Source organism: Puma concolor, chromosome A2 (assembly GCF_028749965.1).
Source record: "Puma concolor isolate L17-30 chromosome A2, mPumCon1.1.hap2, whole genome shotgun sequence".
NCBI lineage: Eukaryota > Metazoa > Chordata > Mammalia > Carnivora > Felidae > Puma > Puma concolor.
Window position 1 is genome coordinate 172,338,643 of NC_141668.1, and position 17,876 is coordinate 172,356,518.

At 55.7% G+C, this 17,876-nt stretch overlaps 1 protein-coding gene and 1 non-coding gene across 6 annotated transcripts; both read left to right on the top strand.

The window, feature by feature from the left end:
* Positions 1-4,483: 4,483 nt before the first annotated feature.
* LOC112853098 (U2 spliceosomal RNA) lies at positions 4,484-4,673 on the top strand. Its single transcript, XR_003222901.1, has one exon. It is a non-coding gene; the product is annotated as a U2 spliceosomal RNA (small nuclear RNA).
* An 820-nt stretch (positions 4,674-5,493) lies between these two features.
* On the top strand, positions 5,494-17,667 carry SPMAP2 (sperm microtubule associated protein 2). Of its 5 annotated transcripts, XM_025916515.2 has the most exons (8): positions 5,494-5,857; positions 6,826-6,948; positions 7,242-7,313; positions 7,740-7,801; positions 8,723-8,792; positions 10,264-10,381; positions 13,505-13,664; positions 17,107-17,667. In XM_025916515.2, the coding sequence occupies exons 1-8, from the start codon at positions 5,559-5,561 to the stop codon at positions 17,343-17,345; spliced, it is 1,143 nt and encodes a 380-aa protein (XP_025772300.2). In that variant the 5' UTR covers positions 5,494-5,558; the 3' UTR covers positions 17,346-17,667. The 5 variants fall into 5 exon arrangements, with proteins under 5 accessions (XP_025772300.2, XP_086555930.1, XP_086555929.1 ...); XM_086699804.1 differs by lacking the exon at positions 10,264-10,381; XM_086699803.1 differs by lacking the exon at positions 7,242-7,313.
* Positions 17,668-17,876: the final 209 nt, after the last annotated feature.

Genomic DNA, 17,876 nt, shown 5'->3' on the forward strand with positions numbered 1-17,876 from the left:
CCCACGTCTTCCACCTTCTGTTTGCCAAAGTCAGCCATCAGAGGAAGAACTTCAGAGTCACCTGCCAAAGGGCACGAGCAGAGGGCGGGTGAGGCCTCGGGGCCTCTGTATAAATGATTTCCCTCCATCACAAAGTTTTGGGAAACATGACTAGTTTAATAATAATGATAGGATTTTAAGCAGGCTCCATGCCCAACGTGCTGCCCAGCACGAGGCCTGAACTCACGACCCTGAGATCAAGACCTGAGCTGGGACCAAGAGTCAGAGACGCTCAACGGACTGAGCCACCCAGGCGCCCCCAGTTACTGTAACAAAATACGATCCTACCACACACCAAAGGATTTAGGATTTCAGTGTCACTGCGGCTTCCTTGAACAGAGCAGAGCAAGCGACCTGGAGAGCAGGTCACTGGCCCCTCTGCACTCGGCCCGCCCCCCGCCTGCTCCGCGCTGTAGAAAAAACTCGACACCTCAGAGAACCCTGCCCTGTCTCTTCCACCAGTGGGAGATCTGGGGGAACCCTAGAGGGAGAAGCCGGGTGTGTGTCCCTCTGCCTTTCTTCTGGCTTTAGGTGGTGTCCCCGCTGTGGCTCCGGCTCTCTGGACAGGCCCACCGAGGTCCCAGCTTCCATCATGTGGCTTCTGCTGCAGCCCCTAACAGTGGTGGCAGTAGTGGCTCCTTGATGTGGCTCCTCTTTAAATTGTCACCCCGTCCCCTGTGTGGCTTCTCGGATCTGTGGGAACAGATGCTCCCCCGGAGCCTTCCGAGGGAACCAGCCCTTCCCACACCCTGACTTTAGCGCAGTGAGACCGAGTTGACTTCTGACCCCAGAATTGTAAGAGAATAAATGTGTGTTGTTTGAAACCACTGCCTTCGGGGCAATTTGTTAGAGCAGCCGCAGGAGACTCTAGATGCCCCCCAGGTGCCGGGTTTTGTGGGGGAGGGGGGCCCCAATAGAAACACGTCACTCCGCCCTATACAGCTTGTGCTCCGGCCATCCCTACATCCCCAAAGCCTGTGTTGGGAGCTGCCACTGGGAAGCCCATAGTCTGGGGACACATGTTCCCACTGAGCAGGAGGGATTTGGGGGGAGGGGCCTGGAGTGTCGCCTGGAGGACAACACACAGCTTTTGCGTCCCTATCACTCGAGTCGCTGTCATGATTTTGGTCGACCCACGCGTACTCTTGTAGCCTGATGTATTTCTTTAGGTCACCACATTGACCCATTTCCTGAGTAAATTTGTACGAAAAAGAGTGTACCGTGTCTGTAAATGGGAAACCAGCACAACTTTCCATAAAAAGAAGCTGTAAAAGTCGTGGCTGAAAGTTTGATGAGAGGAAACAGTATTTGAATAGTCTTCAAGTATTTCTCAAAAGATGCTTATTAACTTCAAGGGGGAGAACATGGCACTGTATTGTGGAGAAACCTGGACAGACCACCTGAGTCAAAGGAGGGAGGTTCGCGTCCGCAGCGATGGGATGTGTTGTTGGCTCCGCTCGCCTTCGGACAGCACCCGCTGAGGGATTCTTGCCAAAATGCACATCCCTTCACCGATCATGAGAACATATTAGAGAAACCCAGACAGTGTGACATAACTGGCCCAAACCTTCAAAACTGTTTAGGTCATGAAAGAGAGTGAAGGGTTGTCAGAGGACAGGGTACCGAAGAGGCTCATAGGTGTGATGCCTCGCTTGGACTGACTCTGGAGGGAAAGAAACAGTGGGAAAGGACATTATGGGGACTGTCTCTGAAATTTGGGGAAGAATTCTTGATGAACTAAGGGGTTGTATCAATGCTATGTTCACCCGGATTTTGATAACCTGCTGTGGTTATGCAAGAGAACATCCTCGTTCTTAGAAATACGTGCCGAGTCTTCAAGTCTTGGGGGGGGGGGGTGAAGGGGTGTGATGCTTGCAACTGTCTTCAAATCTTCAGGGAATGATAAAGCAGTGTGTCGACATGTTAACAGTTGGTGAATCCGGGTGGAAAGTCCATGGCGGTTCTCAGTACATGCTTGCAACTTTTCTAGGCAGTTGTTTTGAAACAATCACAGAACGAAACCAGAAACAAGGTGTGTAAACAAACAGCAGTACAAACAAAAGAAGGTTCTTAAATTCCAGCTTTTTTGGGTCTCCCTCCCTGCCCCCAGAATTGGGCCTGCTCTCTTTTGGTTAAAAAGGGTTAATAAAACTGAGCAAGTCAAACTTTGGTTAGCTGCAAGCTGAGATTTTCCTCTAGAGGTACCCAGAAGCATTGTAATTCAGCAAAAAGGGGAGTGATTTATCACCACCATATTTGATGGTACTGAACTCTGGGCCTTTATCTCACTTACAGGCACCTTGAAGATACCAGTCTGTGTCCCTGCTTTAGGAAATATTCTGTGGAAGGTGGGAGCCACAGAAGGTTGCTGTGTGAGGGAAGAGCATAGTTGTGGCTGGTCTTCAGGGAGACTACTTTAGCCCGAGGAAGCTACCCGCTTCATCTGTAGTCTTAGGGCATCCCCCATCACCACTGCATTTTGCAAGTGTGGTCCTAGCTGGGGGCACCACCGGAGGCAGTCGCCGCGTGTGCGAGTCCAGCGCAGACTTGGGCGGTGACTTTGTCTCCCTGAGCACGTTTCTTCCCGGAGGAAAGTGGGGGCGGGGAATAAGAGATGAGGAGTGGGGCGGGGCCTCGAGGCGGTGAGGGCGCCCGATCAGCCCGGCTCCCCGGGAGCCCGACATGCCCTTGAGAGGGGCGACCTCTGGTGGCCACGCCGCGTCTCTGCCGCGTCTCCCTGCGAAGGGCCGCCGCGCACCTGCGCCGCCCCCCCTCCCCACGCCATCCCCCACTTCCCTCCCGCCACCACGGGGTCCAAGCAGGGTCCCGGGCTCTGGCCTGCATTGCGCCCCGCAGGCACGGCGGGGTGAGTAGCTGTGTCTTCTCTCTGCAGGCTTAGTTTGAAGTCACTTAAAACCAGGTGGAGGGAGTTTAGGGAACAGTACCGGTCATGCCACCGCTCCTTCGTTTCTTTCCTCCCTCCTCGTCCCCCCCCCCCCCCCCGCCCTGGCCTGTGTTCGGAATCCGAGTAAGTAAGGGTCCTGTGTCCCTCCTGAGATGCCATCGCTGCTAGTCCGGTGTGACCCTGTCTTACGTCTCACTTCTTGTTCGGCTGCCCGCTGGGGCGTTCGCTCCTGCCTCACATAACGAGCACCCGTGAGCTCGACTCAGAACCCCAGAACAGGGAGGGAAGGACTCAGCCACCTGCCCCCCACGACCAGCACCGCCCTCAGGTCTCCTTGTGGGCACACGGGTGCCTGCAGGCCGCTCCTTCCGTTCCGCCTGCTTCTCCTGAGCCACGTCCGCGCTCTCCGGGTGCTGCTAGTGCTCACGCTGCCGGGCCCTCCTCCGCTTCCCCTGTGAGCCGGCTCCTGGGCTGCCCTCCGCTTCTCCCCATTGTGAGTAGTGGTGCTGCCGGGCCCCCGCGGTCAGCTCTGCCAGTGTCCAGCTGGGTGTCGCCAGATGCACCTTTATGACTTCATGCCAAATTGTTCTGCACAGTTGGGCCGCGTCCCTGTGTGTAAAAGAGGTCGTTCTCTCCGACGTCTTACCGCCAGTCTGCGGTTTTGCCGGCTGGATGGATGTGAACTGTGACCTCACCAGTTTTCCCTTCATTTCCCTATTTGTGACACCGCGTGTCATGTCTTCGTGTCTCCTGTGAAATGTCTCCACCTGTCTGCTTCCTACTTTACACTTGGTTTATGCTTTTTCTTACCGATTGCCTTTTGAACCCTGAAATCATTTCGAGTGGATTTTTGTGTGTGGAGTGAGCTGGGTGTGGTAGGAAGCATAGTAGCCTCAAAGGTGCCGGGAACACAGTGTCCTGTGTAGCCAAAGGGACTGTACGATGTGGTTAAGGCTGCAGACCCTGCACTGGGTTACCCAGGAGGGGCCTCATGTGATCACGTGGGTCCTTAGGAACTGAGGCCCTTTCTCGGCTGACTCCAGACACGTGAGGGGCAGGAGAGGGGCAGGCCTCGCTGCTGGCTAGAAATGGAAGGAGGGCCCTGGGCCAGCGCTGCGGTGCCCCTTGGGAGCCGGGACTGCCCTCGGCTGACAGCCATGGGAAGTGGGGACCCCAGGCCTACCGCCACAAGGGGCAGGCAACGGACCCTCCCTGGCAGGCTGCGGCCTGTTCTCCATTCGAAACATCCGCATATCCAGAGATTACCACCCTGCCTTCAGCCCTTTGGCTGTGAACTTTCTTGCTTTTCCGCATATTTGGGCAGCAGAAGTGGACTGTCCAGCCCTTCCCTCAGGGCCGGTGGAGCTCTGGCCTCTTCAGCGCCCTCTCCTTGACCTCGTGTGTGCACCTGGCTCTGGAGACCCTGGTCCCCCCGTGAGCTCGAAGGGATGCCTGGCCTTCCCAATATGGACTTGAATTCACGCGAAGCGGGTTTAATGAGCTGTCTCTAGAAGAAAAGTGGATTTAACAAGGATTTTTATCGCCTCTCAGCCTTTTGGCTAAGATCAATTGTAGCATCTGTTCTTATCAGTTTAACATGTGACACGTCCTCTATCGGAGGACAACATATTAAATGGAGTTTTGGAGCCGGAGATATAGAACAGGAACTTGCTCTGTCCACTCCGCACATCGACCTGGGATTGCAGAACTTCGGGCGGATGGGGGGGCAGACGGCAGCGTGGGAGGTCTCGTGCAAGGGCATAGCATTCCTGGCGTAAGCGCCTAGGGGCTACCCTCCACGTGGGACCGCACGTGTCTCCCGTCCTGGGCCCACAGGCCTGTGTGCTTGCACCGTCAGGATCAGCCTCACCACACTCCATCCACCACAGGAAAGCCCCCCCGCCACGCCCTCGTACCTCTGTCTTTTCTCTGTGTCATATGCCTCCCCCCAAAAAAGAAGGGAAATAAATTTTATTACTTAAACAATTTTTTAAATGTTTATTTATTTTTGAGAGAGAGAGAGAGAGAGAGCGCGCGCGCGCACGCACATGAGCGGGGGAGGGGCAGAGAGAGAGGGAGACACAGGATCCGAAGCTGACTCCAGGCTCCAAGCTGTCTGCACAGAGCCCGACCCAGGGCTCGAACCCACAAACTGCAAGATCATGACCTAAGCTAAATAAAGCCAGCCGCTCAACCGACTGAGGCACCCAGGCACCCCCTATGTGTCCTTTCAAGAGAGAGGAAACCATTCCTCGAAGCCCCCTGCAGATTCCCCCTCGGGTCTCATTCCTAAGCCAGTCCTGGGAAGGTACAGCCACCAGCATTGGCCCCTTGAACTGAGCACAACTGGGGCCTCTTACTAAGAAGAAATGTGGGATGGGGTCAGGTCCTACTCCTGGTTCAGCCAGGAAAAGACAGAGAGAGGGGCTAAGGAGCCCCCTGGCAGGACCTGGTGGGAGAGCCCCCATGGGGAGGGGCAGACCTGTTGGGAATGGAATGTGGACCCCGAGAATGCGAATGCGGGCGGGCCATTCTCCTGTTGCCCGGTGACCGCGACCACAGACACACTTGGGTGTTGGGGAGCAAGGCTGCAGGACTGGGGAGGACCCAGTACATGGGGGACCGCCGGCGAAGTCTGTCCCACAGCCACCACGGCTCGGAGGCCGAAGGCGGGCCCGACTGGGGACAGGACGATGATGCCCTCGGTGTGCAGGGCACAGTGTTCAGGAGTCCAGGGACCAAGGACACCACGTGCCTGGATGACGAGGAGCTGAGTTTTGAAGACCGAGAAGCGGAGACCCTCCCAGAGGAGGTGACTGGGGGAGAACCGCCTGGCCCCCGGGCCCCCGAGGAGGCCCTCGAGCCGCTGGAGAGGGTTCTGGAGAAAGACGCGGAGGGCATACCTGAGATGAGGTGGGCACCACGGAGTGGGGCTTGTGGCAGGGGCAGGGGCAGCGGGGGGAGGGCAGCAGCCCCAGCGAGGCCCCAGGTGCCCCCGCTGTGGGCGGGAGGACTGGGGGACAGCCGCTCACTGGCCTCTGAGGCAGGAGCCAGCGAACACAGCCCTGTCCAGGCGGAGGGTGGGCTGGGGTTGGAGACCTTCCCCGAGTTGAGGAGTCAGGGGTGGAGACTCCGTCAGAGAGGAAAGCAAGTGGGAGGGTCTCCCGGCGCAGCTCAGAAGCTGAAACCATTCCAAGTCCCCACCAGCTCGGGTCCAGTGGTAACTGGTGGCCTGCGAACCTGCGGGGGCTGGTTTCTGGCAAGTTGTGTGTCCTGGAAAGAAGCGGGTGCTCCCTCGCACGTGGGGGGCTCTGCGCTGTGGGCCTCCCGCCCGCCCTCCACCGGCCCTGGCCAGCCTCAGCCGGTTCCAGCGGGAGCGCCCGTGGGCCAGCACTGGTGGACTCCATGTGCGCTCCCCGTGGCCCCCCTGGAACCCTGCACAGCCCCCACGCCCCCCATGGAGCTTGTGTGATAAACACACACCCAGACCTGTGGTGTGGCGGGCGGTGGCCGGGGACACCTGCCGTGGGGAAAAAAGGCGCAGGCCGGTGGGAGGGGCCTTGGTGGGGCTTCAGGCCAGGGGCAGCACCCAGCGAGGGGACAGGCGGGCGTCTGAGCCCCCAACATCCTATTCCTCTCGCTCCCTGGGTTTCCAGGGGTCTGGCACACAGTAGGCACTTAATGCATGCTCACGAGATTTAGGGAGCCGGGAGCAGGTCTCCTGCAGTTTCACAGAGGCGGTGACCTGGCCGGGGTTGCACACCTGGCTGGGGGAGCTAGGACTTCACCCAGGTGTCTGCGATGCCAGACCCGCCCCCAGACGGGCCAGGAGCCTCACTGGGCACAGCCCCCGACCCGCTCACCACGCCCCTCTCCCCAAGCCGGCTGTCCATCACCCAGAGGCTCCCCAATGCTGCCTCAGCCAGAGGGATGAGGAGGAGGAGGAGGAAGCGGGTCTTTGAGCTGGCAAAGCCCAAAACCAACTGGCAAGTCCTAAGAGACAGGTGAGGCCTGTGGGAAGCCTCACTGGAGGCAGGGGTGGGGGTCCATGAGGAGGAGGGCAGCTCCTGGCAGTCCCCCCCCCCCGCCACCGCCCCCGTGTTCACCCCCTGGACTGCCCGTCCGACTGCTCTCTGCCACTCACATGATGACCTGGGGGCAGGTGCAGAGGGAGGTGAGAAGTCAGGGTTCCAGAGGCGGGACTGGGGTGGCCTCTGGGAACTGCCTGAGGACAGTGAGGCCTTTGGGCGAATGGAGCCGCAGAGCAAAGGCAGGGGCTTGGGCCGTCTCATCGCAGGATGGGGTGCTGCTGTAAGGGCTATGCCTGGGTGTCCCCGTGCAAGAGGAACTTGCAGTTCTGTGTCTACTGGTGAGTCTCAGGGAGCCTCTCCATCTCCTGCCACGGGGGGGATCTGCCCTCCTCTCCAGGGGCAAGAACTGGGGGAAAGGGCCCTCCGATGGGGGGCTTCCTCACCCCAAGGGCCGTTCCCAACCACCCTGGTGCTCTGGACGCCAGCCCACCCAGCTGAGGAGTGGGTCTGCTGCTGTGATAGGGCCCCCGGGCTCCGCCCTTAGCTGCGCCTTTTTCTTTTCCCACCTCCTCTTTCTCTGAACACCAGCCCTGCTCAAAATAAACCACATTTCCCACGAGCCTCTCTGACCTGCCCCTTTCCACAGCCTCTCAACTTGTCCTCCTCCAACTTCCTTCCTCCTCCAACCACCCTGCCTGTGCCCCATTGTCTGTGTCCTGTGCCCTGGCTTCCTTCGCTCTGAGCCACGCCTCGGTGTATTCCAGGCCTTCTGTGTACTGGACAGAGAGGTTTCTTGAAGACACCACCCTCACTGTCACGGTGCCAGGTAGGCTGAGCCCACCCACCACCCCCACTTCTCCATCAGGGGTCACCTAGCTCAGGGGTTGGCCAGAGGTAGCCCTTGTCCCAGCTCTGGTGCTTGGCCACCCTGTCTCACGTGCTGCCCCTGGTCTCCTGGGTCACCCCCATTCCACTCCAACCCATGCCTCGTTCCAACTGAGGAGATCTTGGGGCTTCCCTAGCCCTAACCTCAGGACAGAACTCCCTGCTGCTCCTCCCTCATCGGCCATCCCCCTTCCCCCAGGTGTGTCATCTCTGGCCTCAGTCCCCTGAGGAGCCAGAGCCTCAGGAGGCTGGTCCTGGGGTGAGGGGGTGTGGGGCAGACTCTCTAGGGGGAATCCAAATTTGCACTACAGCCAAAATGGGGATTAATACTAAATTTATTAAAAGACTCTTTGCCTTCCCTTCTGCAATGGTCTCTATAGTTTTTGAGAGAAATGGATTCCTTCAAATAAAATATTTCAAGAAATCTCTTCCTGGAGAGAAGTAATAAGGCAAGTTCTCTCTTGGGGGTTTAGAATCTTTCTCGCAGTGAACACGAAGCCCCTGTAAACCCTACGCTTGTACTAACTGCAGACCAAAATCCACTTTCCCAGCCAGTGGGTTGTTGGAGCCACACTGAGTTCTGTTGAGGAACTGATGATGGGTCTGAGCTCCCATGCCAGCCCCGTGGCTCCCATCCTGTGTGTCCTGAGTAAGGGGCTTCAGGCCCCTGAGACCATTGTCCCCAGGATGGGGGCAGCAAAAGTCACTCCTCTGCAAGGTAACTGGTGCTCAGCTCTCTAGGCGCTCAGTGCTGTACATTGTGCCGTTTGCCGTAGCCAGTGAAACGCTGGATTCGGCAAGAAGGAAACCCCTGAGGGTGGGCAGGTTTTCAAGTTGGGGCCGTTTCTCCTATTTTGCATAGTGGTGACGCGCCGAGTGGAGGAGCTAGCTCGACCTAAAAGCTTCTACTCGGAGTATTTCAACAACAACAGGTAAGGGAAGGAAGGCAGAGTGGGGCAGAAAACCTCCCTTTTCCTCGACAAGCTGTAGTATGGGGAGAGTCCAGGCCGTAGGAGTAGATGACCTGACTCCAAACGGGGCTGGGCTATCCCCAGCTGGAGGCCCATGGGCAGGTTCTCGACCCCTGAGGCACGGCTATGCACCTGTGGGATGGGTGGAGGTGGGGAGCATCCACAAAAGGTACTTAGTACTGTGTCAGACCTAGCAAGTGCTCAATAAATGTTACTTGTCACCATTATGGACTTTTTTGGCCCCCCAAAGCTAGGAATCCTAAGACATTATTTTATGTACAACTTTTAACACAATTCCTTCTTATCACTCAGAACTTTAATTTTGTTAAAAGTGATCTTTAGAGTTATTTAGATACAGATTTTTAATTACCTACTTTTATGCATACAAAAGGGAAAATAATAATGGAAATAAATTAGCTGAAATGAGTCTGAATGTTTTGAATCACTTTTTGACTCAGATGTTGACAAGTTCCACACACTGTATTTTTTTTAACATTTATTTATTTTTGAGAGAGAGAGAGAGAGAGAGAGAGAGAGAGAGTGAGTGGGGGAGGAGCAGGGAGAGGAAGACACAGAATCTGAAGCAGGCTCCAGGCTCTGAGCTGTCGGCACAGAACCCGACGCGGGGCTCAAACTCATGAACCATGAGATCATGACCTGAGCCGAAGCTGGACGCTTAACCGACTGAGCCACCCAGGCGTCCCCCACACACTATCTTTATGCCTGTCTTTGTGACAGTAACTTTTCACTTTAATGCTGACTCACCGTGTAATCTGAAGATAATGTAAAGTGCGATTAGACTTGATACCTGCACGTGGAGGGATGCATGTAACTCGCGGAGGCCATTTCTGTGCCAACAACTATGCAGAGCACATGCGGGCAGGGGCACCCGTGGAGCTTCTGACGTTTGGCTGACAGCATTTATCAGCTGCATTCCAACCTCAGAGATGAGAAAAGATGAAACATGGCTTTATTTCGGGGACACAGGCAGAGCTGACGTCTGAGTTAAGGAGATGCGAGCCCCTCAAGCTCAGTATAAGTGCACTTTCCCCAGCTTCCTGTGGCAAGAACAGGACACGCCCTTCTATCCCTTCTATCCTGACCCCAGCCCCGATGACAGGTGTGTGCGCAAGAGGCCCCGGGAGATGCTGTCACCACAGACGGGGACATGGGAGTGCTGAATGGGGAGGCGGCCACTGCACACAGAGCTGGGACGACCTCGGGAGAGGGTAGCTCCACCCTTGAGAACACTTAGGGGCCTTCTTTTGGGGATTGTTTAAGGAATCCCCTCCTGGAGGTGTTTTCAAAACCCTCCGCGGCCCCCGGGGGCTGTCCCTTATTCCCCAAGTCAGAGATGGGCTGAGAAGAGGTGACAGAAGCACACGGACATGCCCCTGGTCGGGCTGCTGTCTCAAATGTGGATGTCCCTTAGGAGCACCTCCGTCTGGCCCGTTCCTCGCCCTACTCTGGCATACCAAGCTTCGAGTCGCCTGAGGGAACTGGCCACCCCGAGGGTCCGGAATAACATTTGGAGCATAAACATGTCTGAGGTAGGTGCCTTGCTATCCTCTGGAGCCTCCCCCTCAACCGGGGGCCGGGGGCCGGGGGCCGGAGGTCCGCGGCAGAAGGGACACACAGACTCCAGAGCGGCCTGCGTGTCACCGCGCAGGTGAACACGCAGGATTCACAGGTGTCTGCTCAGGACAGAGCTTCGTTTCGCTTGAAGCCTGCGCGGGGACACCTTCCCTGCCCACGTGGGCTCAAGGTGGGGCCCAGGCCTTCGGCTCACACGCGGGCATCTCAGAGGGCCTGGAACCGTTCAGTCCGTTCCGAACCAAACACTGGTCTGCTGCCCGCTCAGGCCGGACACGTGACCCCCGTTCCCCCGCCTCCCCTTCTCCCCGGGGCGGGAATGAGCCGCAGACTCGTGGCCGCCCTCGCGGCTCAGCTAACGTCTCCGAGATCCTCGCGCCTGCTAGCGGTTCATGCCTTCTTAGTTGCCGAGTCCTGTTTCGTCCCACGGATGGCCACAACTTTATTCCCTCGCCCACTGAAGAGGTCTGAGCTGTCTCCCGGTTGGGGCTGGCACCAATAAAGCTGCCTTGGAGCTGGTATCTCACTGTGGTTTTAACGTGCGTCAAAGAACGTGTTGATGGATTTTTTCACGTGGTTATTTTCTGGACGGGCCCCCGCCCTTCAAAAATATTTAAAAGTAAATCCAGACGTCATACCATTGTAAGCACTCCAGGATGTACTTCTAACTGACAACCATAATAACAATGATGACACTAAAAAGTTTAACAGTAATACTTTAATATCAGAATACTCAGTCTGTGTTCACTTTTTCAGTGGTGCCCAAAAAGGCCTTTTATGGTCAATTTGGTTGAACCAGGATCCGAAGGAGGGCACTGTCCTCTCGACCGGTCCCACCCACCTCTTACCCAGGGACGCATCTGCTGTTTTCTGGGCTCCTGCCCTGACACCTCCTCCCTTCTGTGCACCTGACCCTGGCACGGTCCGGTCCCTGGGAGAGTCCACATCCCCGGGCCGAGGAGTGAAGGCTCAACAAGGCTTGGTGCTCCCTGACCTCCCTCCCTCATGCTCCTGCCTTGCCGGGCTCCATTGCAGGGTCCCTCAACAACCCTCTGGGCCTGTACCCACTCGGGTCCCGCTACTTGGAACACCTCTGCCGTCTACGTGTGGCCCCTGTGTACTCAATGAACTCAATGAACTCTCCTCCTCCAACCCTCCCGTTTCCGACCAGTCTGGTGGGAACCCCACCTTCAGCCTGCTTCCCAGCCCCTAGCATAGTCTCTGGATGGACCCTTGATCCTTCCACCAGACTGTGAGCAGCCTGAGGACAGAGACTGCACCTTTCTTGCTTATTGTGGCAGCATTCCTGAGCCTGTCTTACCCTGTGCGGGGCACAGAGTGGTAATCAGTGTTCGCTGAAGGCATGGGTAGGTGAAAATTTACCTGCCTGCCCACCTCTCCAGGCAGGACTGCCATTGGGCCCGTGTCTACCTCAGCAGTCAGGCCTGGGCTATGTCAGTTGTGGGGGAAGAAAGGAGGCAGGGAGAGGCAGGGAGTGGGGAGGAGGGAGGCAATAGAGGGTTGAATGGGACATAACATTGTAAACACCAAGATGTCTTTGATAGGAGTAGCATCTGTGATTTTCAAGGAAGACAAATTTTAAGAGGAAAGGGACTCAAATTTCGGACTGACCCCTGGAGGTCATTTCAGCCAACCCTGCTTCCAAGCAGGTTCCTGCTAAAACTGTACTGTGCAGAGAGCTTTCGTATGACACGAGACATTAAAACACAGCGCCACCGATCACAAGCATTCCTGGACCTACTCCAACATGTCGACAGGTTTATTTCAGACCTACGCCTCCTCTAGAAGGAGTAAAACATCCCAACAACTACCCTTGCTTCCTCCTCCCTCTCCAGAGGTGGCAGGAGTGGCCAGCTCATCTTCCCCTTTTGTCACAGCCAGACACATTCAGAATGTTATTTTTCCCACCCTTCGATTCATTGGCGGGCAGACTGTTTGCACATGTGCAGGAGCCAGCTGGTGGGCTAGTGGTAAGGAAAGGGGGGGGTGCGGAGCAGGACACGTACTAAAGAGAGCGCAGCCTGGGAAGAGCGTGTCTTGTATGCACTTTTTTGGGGGTGGGGGCAGACAACGATTAGCCTTGAGATGACAGAGCTCAGTCTAGGCACTGCGTTTGTGTAGGCTGATGCACAGTAGCCAAGCCGACAATTGTGATTGTGTCTGGATTCTCTGGAAAACACTAAGAAGTTGTCTATGGAGGAAGTGGGTCAAGTTTCTCAGTGAAATGTCTGCCAGGGTTTCCCCCTCCATCATCCCCACTCTTTCCAGCTCTGCCTCATATCCATAATTTTAAACTTTATTATTATAGACCCATAAACTATAATCGTAGCCATATACATACACAGCATCTTAACTGTCTTGCTTTCCTCTCAATATTTGTTTTCTAGAACACTGCGTGTGATTCATATAGAAACACTAACATGCTGGATTGCACCCTACCATACGAGTATAGAATAATCGATTTACCCAGTCCCCTACTGGTAGACAACCTGGCTGCTTCCAACTGTTTGCCATGATATTTAAGCTACGGTGAATTCCACTCATTCCCTTGTGCTTCGGTGTAGGGCTTCTCTATACGGTGGTCCTCAACAGTGCACATGTTCAACCTGAGAAGGACAAACGCTCTCCAAAGTGTTTGTACTAATTTACTGTCCTACCAGCCATGCATGAGGATTTCTCTCCTCCCATATTCTTGCCAGGGCATGATAGTTTTTTAGACTTTTTAATTTTTTCTGAGTCTGCTTGCATAAAGTAATATTTTGTGGTTTTAATTTATATTTCCCTGGTCAAGGAGATGATTATTCACCATTTAGGTTTACTCTCCTACATGATTAGTCCAGTCATATAAATCATAAAAACCCATAGTGATTTTTGGGTTATTGATTTAGAGGAACTCTTTATATATGATAGCTACTCATCCTTTGCTGAACTTCCCAATCTTTTTTTTTTCTTTCTTTCTTTCTTTTTTTTTTTTTTTAGAACACTAAAGGGGTCTTTCTGATCCAGGGGCCTATGAGGAATCATGGGCTGTTTTACTCTTCCCTTGTAATTGTTTCCAGGTGTCCCAAGTATCCAAGGCAGCCCAGATGGCAATCCCCAGCACAAGGATCCTACAGCTGGCAAAGCCCAGGGCCCCAGCCACCCTGTTGGAAGAGTGGGACCCCATGCCAAAACCCAAGCCGCACGTGTCGGACTACAATCGCCTCCTTCACTTGGCCAGTAAGTAGTTCCGCTGGGGCTTGCCTCCTTGTCAGGCTCTTGTGTCCTTCCCCACTGGCCACAGGCCATGGGGTGGGGGTGGGGGGGGGTCAGTCAGTAGACCTGGGCTACAGGCCTGCTTCTTCTAGATTTGCCCTTCCCCCTTTGCTTCATCTTCTTCCCAGACTGCACACCAGTTGTCCAGACACCTGTAGACCATTCACAGTGTGGCCCATACAGGCTCCCCTGGGGGCTGGCAGAGGGGACTACTCCCCAGGAACAGAACTGAGAGGGCTTGTGGCCTGACTGGGTCTCCTGGCAAGGGCAAGTGGGTGTAGGAGAGCAAGGTGGGGTGCAAGGCCAGACGCCAACCCAAGAGCCAGGCTGAGGTCCAAGGGAAGCTTTAAGGAGGCACCTACCTGATTCTTCCCCTTTCCTCTAAAACACATGAGGTACCTGGCCCCCCAACCACACAGGAGCGGTAGAGAACTGGACCCCACACCAAAGATAATCCAGTTTGGTGTGTTTCTGGGTGTGCACACACAGATCCGCAAAGTTGTGTGGCCACATGTATGTGCTTGCCTGCGTGCACCCTTCCAGATGTTCTCCCTGCCCGGCGTTTCTATGACACCGTCCATGTCCAAGGCAAGGAGGACTCCTGTGGGCTCTGCCTTCTGAGCTATGGAGGCCCCTAGCTGCCTCCACCCCCACAACCCTTGTGGGCCCACCGTGTGTCCCTGGACCAGACCAGGACTGCCCTGATCCTGGGCGCCACCCCTGCCTGTTTCAGATTCTGTCCTTCTCTGCTCATGACCCACTCAGGGGACCTGCCTCTCTCGGTGTGGCCCACGGGACCTTGCGATCTGTGCCCTGGCTTCCTCCACCTGACTCCATTCTGCTTGCGCCTCCGCAGTGGCCCTTCCTACAGCCTGGGAGGCGCTCCCCAGATGCCCCTCTGCCTCCCACAGGGCTTGGCTCCTCTCTGCCCCCTTGGTGAGGGCCCTCACTGCCCTGTCTCAGTCCACAAGCCAGCCCACCTCTGGGGACCACTTGTTCAGCACCCGTCACCTTCTAACAGACCTTCCAGTATATTTCTGCATCTGTTAGGTGCCAGGCCAACAGTGTCAGAGGCACTTAGTCACCAGAGAGCCCGATTGGCCACTTTGGTTCACTCTGTTCTATCATTTTCCTGGTTTTCTAGTTCCCTTTTTTTTGTTATTGATTTAGAGCAGCTCTTTATATAAGATAATCACCAACCCTTTGTTGAGCACATGGCAACATAACCTTTTCCTGGTCTCTCTTCTTTTAACTGTGCTTATGGGTTCTTTTGTTTGCCCATCCATTTATCCATTCTCTTAATATTCATGAAAAGACCAGTTAAGTGAACGTACACGTGAGAACACATACCACTGTGTTAGGCCACATTGTCTTTCTGTCCCTGTCACACACCCGCATCTGGGATATAAACATACATGTGTGTGTTGTGTGTTTGCAAGGAGGGTATAAGGCTGTGTTTTTCACACTGCAGACTCGCGTCCACTGATGGCTGTGACCAGCACTTGAAGGGGAGAGACAGTGCACGTGAAGCTAGACAGGTGTGGGCACAGTCCATGGCTGCTTTGCTTCTCCGTGTGTCCATTGTGTATTGTATGGAAACACACTCTGTCACCACTGTTAAGTTGTCCCGGGCAGAGTCGGAAAGTCTAGATGTCACGATGGTGGTCGTGCTCCTAGATTCTCAGAGGAGTTCAAAGAAGCCTGGGTCTGGGCACGGTCCTCTTAGCCCTGAGGGGCGCTGAGGCCCTTCTGCTCGGCCCCTTCCCTTTGGACAGGCTGCTTCTTGGGTCACCTGCCCGGCACATCTGTGTCCAACCCTGGTGACCTTGCCCCGCCAGGCCCCCCCGTGGACTTGTGCCTGCCTGGTGGGAGGGACCCCACTGAGTTGGGGTTGCTCCGCCGAGAGGGCGGACGGCCCGTTTCCATTCGCACGGAGGCTCTGGGCCAAGCGGGTGTGGAAAGGAGGCAACCCCAGGGTCCTGAAGCTCGCACAGACCGAAGGCTAAGACAGTGACCACCGGTGACCACTTCTCTTCTAGTCCCCAGACAGCCCACGTGCTGCAGGAAGGGGTGGTGGGGAGAAGGTGAGGAGGGGCAGACCAGCAGGAGGGGTTTCCGCGGGGGCCGCCGGGGGTGAGAAGGAGGGGCCTGGCTGAGCCACAGGCCTCTGCGCGTGAGAGCCGTGAGTCCTCAACCGCAGCTGCTGGCCGTGTGTGGCTACTTCGATGAAATTGAAATCAACCTATCGGTTGATCTAAATTAGTTGATTGATTTCATTAAAATTGAATCAAATAAAGGGGCGCCTGGGTGGCGCAGTCGGTTGAGCGTCCGACTTCAGCCAGGTCACGATCTCGCGGTCGGTGAGTTCGAGCCCCGCGTCAGGCGCTGGGCTGACAGCTCAGAGCCTGGAGCCTGTTTCCGATTCTGTGTCTCCCTCTCTCTCTGCCCCTCCCCCGTTCATGCTCTGTCTCTCTCTGTCCCAAAAATAAATAAACGTTGAAAAAAAAAATTAAAAAAAAAAATTGAATCAAATAAAGCTGCAGCCCAAATCAGGCATTCTGTACTCACACGTGGCTGGTGGGAGCCACGTTACCCAGTGCAGAAAGCTGTGTTTCTTGATAGGGCCCGGCAGGAGCCCAGAGGATCAGGGCAGTCTCAGCCAGGAGGCTGGTGCCGAGTCCCCAGGGGGCCCTGTCCTGGGGAGCTGCCCTCCATCCCCCCACCAGGCGTGCAGCACCAGCCAGGGAGAGGAGATGCCTCTCACACCCGTCTGCTTCAGAGGCTGAGGCATCAGAGCAGGGAGGGGAGGAGGTGAAGGGGCCGGCCAGGCACCCCCCTCACCCTCGGCCGCTAGCCTCCCTCCTTTGGCCGGTCCCTCTGTGTGCCCCTGTCTGGGACCTGTGGCCACTTGAAATATTTTTTCTCTTTTCAATTCACCCTTTTGAAGCGTACAGTTCAACATACCTCAGTAAAAAATAAAATAAAGCATACATTTGAAAAGTTTTTAGTACATTCACAGGGTTGTGCATCAATTACCACAATCAATTTTAGAATTTTCATCTCCCTAAAGAGAAACCCCGTCCCTATGAGAGGTTACACCCCCTCCCCAGCCCCCGGCCCCCACGAGCCCCCTTCCCGTCAGTGGATGAGCCTGTTCTGGATGTTTCACACATGTGGACTCACACCCCGTGTGGCCTCTCGTGTCTGGTTCCCTCCCTGAGTGTCGTGTGTCCAGGGTCTGTCCGCAGGGCGGCGGGGGTGGGCGCCTCGCTCCGCTCTGGCTGAGTGGTGGTCCAGCAGGCGGATGGGCCATGTCGTGTGTATCCGTTTTGAACTTGGGAGCTCTGACCTCCACATGTCTGAAGTCTCAGTGCCTGACTCGGTCCCTCTCTCCTGCCCTCTCCAGTGCCCAAGGCCCAGTCGGACCAGTGTGTTCCTGACCGAGATCCACGCTGGGAGGTGCTGGACGTCACCAAGAAGGCAGTGGCCAGTCCCCGGATCATCTCCCTGGCCAAGCCCAAAGTGCGCAAAGACCTCAACGAGGGCTATGACCCCTACCACATTTCCCCTGCGTCTCTGGTGGCTCAGGCATCCCCCCGCTTGTACGAGCTGGCCACCCCCAAGAGCATCACCAAAAGAGTGTGAGCGACCCAGGCCTGGCCTCTGAGATCCCATTCCCAGTAAACACCCAACTGCACCCTAACCTTGTGTGTCGTCGGCTCTGAGTGTTTTGGCCCGAAGGCGGGAGGGCAGGCTGGTGGCCAAATCGAGGACAAGGAGGAAAATGATAATGTTCATGCTTACATTCAGCCTGGGATTTGTACGGCCCTGTTATCTTCCAGATCGCGCTGTCCTGCCCTCTGCGCTTCTCAGGTGCCCACTGCCCTCCCTCGTTCCCTCTGAGTCTCCTGGGTGTCCCCATTCACCTCAAACTCAGTGACCCTATAATAAAACCAGCTGATGCCTATTGCATGACTTACTGATCTTTCCAGTGACCCAGTGAAGGGGGGCTGTACTTGTGCACATTTTACAGAAGTGGACACTGAGGCTCTCAGAAGTTGGGAAAGACTCACAGCCCCTATCCGAGCCTCCAGGGTGGGGGCGCTGCTCTAACAACTCACCACACACACTGGTTCTGACGGCTCTGGCCTCAGAAGTCCTAACACCCAAGCGTGG